Source organism: Podarcis cretensis (assembly GCF_951804945.1).
Source record: "Podarcis cretensis genome assembly, chromosome: 16".
NCBI classification, from domain to species: domain Eukaryota; kingdom Metazoa; phylum Chordata; class Lepidosauria; order Squamata; family Lacertidae; genus Podarcis; species Podarcis cretensis.
In genome coordinates this window covers 27,535,211-27,543,946 of record NC_137186.1, presented here as the reverse complement: position 1 = coordinate 27,543,946, position 8,736 = coordinate 27,535,211, and the positions used below count along the sequence as shown (strand labels likewise).

Here is an 8,736-nt window from a genome sequence, read left to right as displayed (position 1 = left end):
TGAACAGTGGCTATCATTATTATATAGCTATGGCAATTCACAGCGGTGGTTAGACCAGTCTTGAAAACGCCCCAACAATTCCCTCCGATGTTGGCGATGCCCATGACGTCGGTGTCTAAGGAGGAACGAGTCCGTGCGCGTGGTTCACGCCCTCTCCGCCTCCCTTTGAGAATGGGCGGAGCTACAATGAAAGGTGACGTAGAACCATTGCGACACCTAGCAAGATGGCGGCCTCCATGGTTGGCGGCTCCCGCAGGGTTTGGGACGGCTGCTGCCGCGGGCAGAGGGTGCTTCGCCTCCTTCGGGGCCTGTGCAGCGGGGGACAGCGCCCGGCCACCGACGGAGAGACGCATTTCGGGTTCCAGACTGTGTCTGAGTCGGAGAAAAGCGAGAAGGGTGAGCTAGGCCGAAGGGAGTAGCCAGGCCTCGGCTGAGCGGAGGCGGAGGGTTAATTTATTTGTTATGTTTAAAATTGTCAGTCGGTTTTTTGGCTTTCTTTTTTTTTTTTACAAAAGTAACTCAAAATGACTTACAGCAGTAAATAAATAACACATATATTAAAGGTAGCATGAAACTACAATAGAATAAGTATCCTTTTGTTTTGTTTTTATTTATTATAACATTTATACTACACTAAAATCAGTGGGCATACTCTGAGTAAAATATAGTTGGATACAAGACTGTGAGAGGTCCAAGGGTCACCCAGTGCTGAATGGGTATTCCAGACCCTAGTTTAACACTATAACTATTAACACCATGATTTTATTTTGCCCTTTATCACATTTGTGACCCTGGGAGGATTAGAAGAACAAATGCATAAAATGCATACAAAATTAAAGTTACCTGAACATTCAGTGACATACAACAAAATGTATAAAATTAATCAGGATTTAACATAAACTGAATATTCAGTGATGCAACAGAGTCTTGTGGCAAACTAAAGGCTAACAAACTGGTTTTACACCATGCAGGAACTGAGTTTTCCAGGAGGATAGCCAATGATGGCTCCAGTTGACAGGAGGGAGGGAATGTTGTAGTTTGAGTGTCAACACAGAAAAGGTCTTGTCCTATATCATCACACAGTGTACCTCACCTATAAGTGGGTCCATGAGGCAGACTTATATTGGGAGAGGTGCTCTTTCAAAGATCCAGGTCTCAAGTCATTTAGGACTTTATATGTTAAAAGTCAACACCTTAAATGGGGGCAGGAAAGGTAACTGGGAAAAGCTTTCAGAAATTGTGTGAGCCTACTTGAGCGTTCTCACAGTAGCATTTGGAAGCAACCACAGTTTCCAGCCCATTTTTAAGGGCAGCCCCATATAGATAATGTATAACAGAGCAGTGACAGGAATCTTTCTAGAAGAGAAAACAGCATCTGCCAGAGCAGATACTCTACCATTGAGCTACAGCCCTTCCCTGAAAGAAAAAAAAAGTATCTTGCAATATGTGGCAATGTAATCAACACATTATTTGATCATGATCAGTGATGCATTTATCTTTTTCAGTTTACCAAGTTTTTGAAAATGTGGCTAAGAAGTATGATTTAATGAATGATTCAATGAGTCTGGGAATCCATCGTCTTTGGAAGGACAACCTGCTGCATCAAATGAACCCTTACCCTGGAAGCCAGTTGCTTGATGTTGCTGGAGGGACAGGTGAGACTCATGTTGTTCATAGGCATCTTTTAAGGAGCTTTAGCTCCATGTTTGAGACCATGTGTATAGTCATTTATTTTTTAGGAACTTAAGAAGCTGCCTTATACAGAGCCTTGGTCCACCTAGCTCAGATTTGTCAACCCTGACTGTTAGCAGCCTCTGGGAAGTGAGCAATCCCCAACAATCTGTATTGTGAAGAGATTAATGTTATTCAATTTATTGCTCTGGAGTTGGGGGTGAGCAACGGATTATAGGAAGCTGCCTTTTGCTGGGTCAGACCACTAGTCTGTGCTGACCAACAGCAATGGCTCTCCAGGGTTTCAAGTATTGTCTTTCCCAGCCCTACCAGGAGATGTCAGGGATTGAAATTGGGACTGTCAGCATTAAAAAAAAAAATGCTCTACCACTGAGCTACAACCCTTCCTGTTCACTTTTTAGTTTTGCAGGTTATTTTTGTGTGTTTTGTTAAGCTTATTTGTTGGTTTCTAAATTGTATTTATATGTTGTGTGTGAATCAGGGTTATTCTAGACTTCCAAAATCTACTGGCCTCCAGATTTCATTGGACCTATTAGCCATAGCCAGCATGATCAATGATCAAGGATGACAGTAGCTGTGGTCCAAATCACTTGAAGAGCACTAGGTTGGGAAAGCTGGTTTAGTCACACTTCTGTATACATTCCTGGGAGCTTCTGATGAAGGGGTGTTAATGACTGAAACAAGTAATTAACGGTAGTACAATCCTCTGCAGATCTATTTGGCACCAAGTCACACAATCTCAGAGGGAATGACCTTCGGGAAAGTGGGTGGACGTGGTGCTTTTTTATTATTTAGAATACTTTCCATCAAGTGGTTCTCAACTTGGTTTTGCACAAGGTTGCAATAATACAAGATACTGAACACACACATGCTTTACCCTGAAACGTTTAGTCCTCTGGTTGTTTGGGAAAGGGCCTTGACTCAGTGCTCAAGCGTCTCCTTTGCATTCAAAGGTAGGACTGGGAGAGACTCCCTGCTTGAAACTGTGGAGAGCCATTGCCAGAACAGTGTAGGCAGCATTGAACTAGATGGGCCAATGGGCTGATTCAGCATAAGGCAGCTTCCTATGCACAACCTTTCCTGAGTGCTGCTGAAATTGGACTGTGCTTTCCTCTGGACAGTCTCAGGACAGTTGGCATTTGGAGCTGAATGTTCTTCCTAGGTTGAATAAATGAATGCAGCTTGAGAATGAATGACTACAGAAACTCCTAGTGTAGTACGTTAGTGCCCTTACAATGCTTAAGCATTGAATTTTAGGGAAGAATCCCACATTGTGAGTCTTCCTTTCAAAACTAATGCAGGAGACATCGCCTTTCGGTTTATCAATTACGTTCGTTCCCAGCGGGAGCGACGAATCCAGCAGCAGCTGAGATCCCATCAGAATTTATCGTGGCAGGAGATTACCAAGCTTTACCATGAAGAGGATCATCAGTCCCTGGGAGGATCCCATGTGGTGGTTTGTGACATTAACAAGGAGATGCTGAAGGTTGGGAAGAAGAAATCACAACGCCTTGGTTATTCTAAAGGTAATAGACTGGCACTTCAGCAAAGGGATGGAAAACGTGTATGGATAGCCTAGTTCAACATCTAAGCCCCACCCTTTTGACTAGAAAAAAGTTTAACTTACATTACTCAATTACCCCTTTACTTGTACAGTATATGTCAACCTGGAACACTTCAGTTACGTTGGACTACAATTCCCATCAGCCACAGCCAGCAAAGGCTGCTCTTAAGCATCCTGCCCATAAGCACTCAGCATATTGAATCATGTCTATCTATAATTAGCAATAATGAGTTATTCTTTGAAGGTATGGAGAAGAGGTGAGTGACTGGCGACATGATAGTTTATAAAATTATGCATGGCATAAAGGAAGTGGATTGAGAAATAGTTTTCTCCCTCTCTCACATTTAGTTGAGATTCCTGCATTGCAGGGAGTAGATGGCCCTTAGGGTCGCTTCCAACTCTATGATTTTGTTACTAGAACTTAATGGGCACCCAATGAAGCTGTATATTGGAAGATTCAGGGCAGATAAACGACTTATTCACACAGCACATAGTTGAACTGTGGAACTCACTCCTACAGGAGTCAGTGATAGCCACCTACCAGATGGCTTTAAAAAATAATTAAGACAAATTCACGGAGGAGAAACTAGCCATGAAGGCTGTGCTCAGCTCTAAGGTTGAAGGCAGCAATGCTTCTGAGTACCAGTTCCTGGAAACCACAAAAGGGGAGAGTGCTTGTGTGCTTGAATCCTGCTTGCTGGTTTTCCACAGGCATCTGGTTGACCAGATCCAGCAGGCTTTTCATATGTTCGTATGGAATATTACAGCTACAGCAGTGTCTTTTTAAGCTTTACTCCATACATGTGTGCCATCTTGTGCTGGTTTGCTTTAAGTTGACTTTTGCCTGTAAATGAGGGTAGATACTCTCCTAGCAGTCTGGTTTCCTTTAATGACACAGCCTTCCTAAAAGTTGCTTAGGGTGTGCCGCTGAGCAGTTTCCCTTTACATTCTTTCAAAGGATTATCCTGGGTGCTTGGAGATGCTGAAGAGTTGCCCTTCAACAATGACAGTTTTGACATATACACAATTGCCTTTGGTATCCGGAATGTCACTCATATAGACCAGGTGAGCATTGGTCAGATCTTGCTGGATTTTACTCTTTGAAGAACACAGCAGCTTGCTCTGCTGGATCAGAGCGAGGTCCATGTAGTCCATGGGTAGGCAAACTAAGGCCCGGGAGCTGGATCCAGCCCAATCGCCTTCTAAATCTGGCCCGCAGATGATCCGGGAATCAGCATGTTTTTACATGAGTAGAATGTTTCCTTTTATTTAAAATGCATCTCTGGGTTATTTGTGGAGCATAGGAATTTGTTCATTCCCCCCCCCCCAAAAATATAGTTGCCCCCCCAGGGTCTGAGGGACAGTGGACAGGCCCCCTACAGAAAAAAATTGCTGACCCTTGTGTAGTCAACCGTTCTGTTTCTCTGGGAGAGAAGGGTATGGCTTTCCTGTGTTTATTGTTATTGAGAGGGGTAAGGGATCAGACAATCTAGCCTACTATCCTGGCCTCATAGTGTCCAACCACATGCCTATGGGAATTCGGCAAGCAGAACCTGAGCACAACAGCACATGTGCTCTCCAGCAACTGGTATTGAGAGGAATACTTCCGTTAATGCTGGAAGTAGTACATGGTCATTATCTGCCCATGTATTTGCTTAGTCAGCTTCTAAAATCATCCTAGTTGTTATTCATTGAGCTTCTTTACTTGAGAACTTGGGATTTACGAGACTGAGTCAATATAATGCTGAGATTATGATCAGCTTCAGGAGGGAAAAAAAAGGCAAAAGGAGAGAGTAGTCTGCCCTGAGTCTCCTTGTCCTGTTACCAAACTTGCACAGGTGCCTAACTTGCTCAATACCTTGAAGCTTTGTCAGGTGGGGCTCCCTACTCCCTTTCTTTTTTTTTTTTTATTAATTTTTTAGAAAAATTTTCTTTTACAAATTTAAATAACACATTCACATCCACTATAATGCCAAATTCTTTTGGACTTCCCCCAGCTCCCTCCACAATCCTCATAATTTTATATTTATTTCACATTTCCTTTATAATTGTATTGCCAGTTAATCCCTACTCCCTTTCTCATAGATTTAGCTTCCACCATAAAGGTAAAGGTAAAGGTACCCCTGCCCGTACGGGCCAGTCTTGACAGACTCTGGGGTTGTGCGCCCATCTCACTTAAGAGGCCAGGGGCCAGCGCTGTCCGGAGACACTTCCGGGTCACGTGGCCAGCGTGACATCGCTGCTCTGGCCAGAGCCAGAGCCGCACACGGAAACGCCGTTTACCTTCCCGCTGGTAAGCGGTCCCTATTTATCTACTTGCACCCAGAGGTGCTTTCGAACTGCTAGGTTGGCAGGCGCTGGGACCGAGCAGCGGGAGCGCACTCCGCCGCAGGGATTCGAACCGCCGACCTTTCGATCGGCAAGTCCTAGGCGCTGAGGCTTTAACCCACAGCGCCACCTGCGTCCTAGCTTCCACCATAGCTTACCCTATTTTTACATTCCCGGCTAGCTTCTTCCAGCTGCTACCTGGAGAATCCATTTAACTATTCATTTCTCTTGATTTTATTTCTCTTGCTGCAAAAATAAAGCTTTTAGGTGGACATCATTAAATTGAAAGGGAAGGCAGTGGAGGCCTGGAAAACAGGGACTGGCAAAAGGAATAGCAGCCTAGGATTCAGCTGCTGTCACCCCTCACACAGCAGCTTGCTTCTAACTTGCTCAAAACTGGCAATCACTGTCTCTAAAGGCAGCTGGTATATACTGAGAGTTTGCAACGGTTCTTAAATTATATTTAGTGTGTTTATTAACATGAACACAACTTGCCTTACCAAATCCATGTTCTGGATCTCAGAATAGCACTGTGTGAAGCATCATAAATATGCTTAATGTCTTCTTCATTCCACCTTTTTTCCCAGGCTCTTCAGGAGGCTTATCGAGTCCTGAAACCAGGAGGGAGATTCCTCTGCCTAGAATTCAGTCATGTCAACAACTCCTTCATTTCCAGGTTGGGTTAGAGATTCTCTCTCTTTTTCATCCCCTTAAGCAAATGTTGTTTACCTCCAGAAGTTTTGAATTACAACTCCCCTCATCCCCAGTTGGGACATAGGATTCTGGAGCTTGCAGGAAGAGGCTGATGGGAGTTAGGATTGGCAGATGAGGGGCCCCCCAGCCCCCATCTTCCTCTTTATCATATCTTTATCATATCTTTATCTTTATCATAGCACTGGAGGACAGTTCCTGTCTTTTCTCCTGTGTACTCTCCATTGCAGCACTGGGCTGGGAAGAGAGGTTTAAACCACCTTAGTCCAGCACTGTAACGGGGATGTGTGGTGTGGTCTACGTGCATGTGTGCTTTTGGTGGCATGTGGCCCTTGAACAGCTGGCCAGCCTTGAAGTACCACTCTGTTCTGCCTTGGTCAGACCCCACCTGGAGTATTTTGTACAGTTCTGGGCAGCAGTTTAAAATGGATATTGACGAGTTGGAAGATGTGCAGAAGGCAACCAATAAGATAAAGCCTTGTGGGGAAGGTTTGAGGGAACTGGGTGTTTAGCCTGGAGAAGATTGAGAGGTGATATGATAGCCATCTTCAAATATCTAAAGGGTTTTCACATGGAAGTTGGAGCAAGCTTGTTTTATCCTGCTTCAGAGGGTAGGACTCGAGTCAAAGGTTTCAAATGGCAAGAAAGGAGATTGATCTGCGTTATCTGTATTAACCTACTGGTGTCCCCCCCCCCTTTGCAGTCTGTATGATCTGTATAGCTTCCAGGTTATCCCTGTGCTGGGTGAGGTTATTGCTGGTGACTGGAAATCCTACCAGTATCTCGTAGAAAGCATCAGGCGCTTTCCGTCCCAGGTAAAAAAAAATTTTTTAAAATCCTTTTAAGTCTATAAACATTGAGACTGCAATTGTACTTCCTAGGATTGTACACAGCAAGTGTCCCAGGTGAGGTGCACTGTGAAATGTTCAAGAATCCCAGTTTCATCACTTATTGACAGTATCACCATTGTTGCATTCCAGGTAGAATTCAAGGAGATGATTGAAGATGCAGGCTTTCTGAAGGTGGACTATCAGAACCTGGGTTCAGGCATTGTGGCTATTCACTCCGGCTTCAAGTTATGACTTTCATCTTACAGCGTACAAGTTTTAAAATGAAAGGGTGGACTGAACTCTGATGGCCAAATTCAAATGGTTATGGCCTTGCAACACACTCGGCATCATGCCATCAAAGCACACTAATCCCTTGGGGAATTAAATTTCAGTTATCAGTCAGCTGCTGTATTCTGCTGCTATAGTCATGTGACAGCTGGGTAAGCATCTGCCTCATCTTGCTAGGGAACAACACGTGAACCACTGGAAGATGGGACTTTTATTTCAGTGAGAATTTTTTTAAAATCTGATGAGTTTAGGCAGTTCTGTTCATGAGGGCAGCTGCATTTTAAGACTCAAGTAATTTCCTATTTCAATCATGTCAACCACCTTTTGTGTAGCCATGTGTGGCACCAACTAGCCTTAAAAACAAAGAGGTCTGCACTTACTGGGTAAAAGTCACTGAAGCACCAGATTTCTTGCTGTATTTATTAAATATATATATATTAATTTTCAAATTTCTTTGTTTCATTGAAATAAGACTTGTAATTTGTTTGAACCTCAAAACGGATATAGCCTCTGTGTAGAGGACAACCACAGGTACATACTCTAATTACCAAGATGGAGGTCCTCATCTACAACTATTATTTATTGAATTTATATACTGCCCTATACCAACACACTCATAATCCTCATCTGATGTAATGTAAGCATGTGTAACTACCATGTTATTTCTTCTCTTCAACTCTACCATGAGGTTAAGGAGCTGCCCCCCCATCCTTTAAATAGTAGCATCATGTATGTGTTACTGCATGATTACAATAGATTCAACGTGTGAGGAGTTAGATAAATATTGTTCCTGTATGTGAAGAAAGCTTGGGCACTGCCATTCTTGGTGTAGTGCTGCATCTCCTGAACCGAAGCCCCTGGATACTGTTGAGTGGCAGTAAGTCTTCATGGACTGCCTGCCCTCCATCATCACTACTTTTGGCAGGATTTAATATCTACATTAGAAAAAGGAGTAACTAGCACAGAGGAGCAAGTATTTGCACAAACTACATACAGTATTTAAAGTTTGATGAAGGTGCACATTGGGTATCTGTACTTACACCTACAGTGAAAGCTGGATAGCTCAGTTGGTTAGAGCATGGTGCTGATAAAACCAAGGCTGCAGGTTCAATCCCCATATAGGACAGCTGCATAGTCCTGCATTGCAAGGGTTGGTCTAGACGATTCTCCGTGTCCCTTCTAACTCTGCAGTTCTATGATTTTCTGCAAATAATTTTCCAGTCTGGATGCTATTGACCTCCCCCCGAAAAGAGCAGGAGATGAACTTGCACGACTACCATCAAGTGATATATTTGCAATGAAAAGTAGTAGCAGCCTTTGCAA

General features: G+C 43.6%; 1 protein-coding gene across 1 annotated transcript; it reads left to right on the top strand.

The window, feature by feature from the left end:
- The first annotated feature begins 195 nt into the window (after positions 1 to 195).
- Positions 196 to 7,852, top strand: COQ5 (coenzyme Q5, methyltransferase). The gene is made up of 7 exons (XM_079957095.1): positions 196 to 396; positions 1,506 to 1,655; positions 2,994 to 3,218; positions 4,215 to 4,321; positions 6,172 to 6,260; positions 6,999 to 7,110; positions 7,276 to 7,852. Exons 1-7 carry the CDS (start codon positions 225 to 227, stop codon positions 7,375 to 7,377), a joined length of 957 nt encoding a protein of 318 aa, XP_079813221.1. The 5' UTR covers positions 196 to 224; the 3' UTR covers positions 7,378 to 7,852.
- Positions 7,853 to 8,736: the final 884 nt, after the last annotated feature.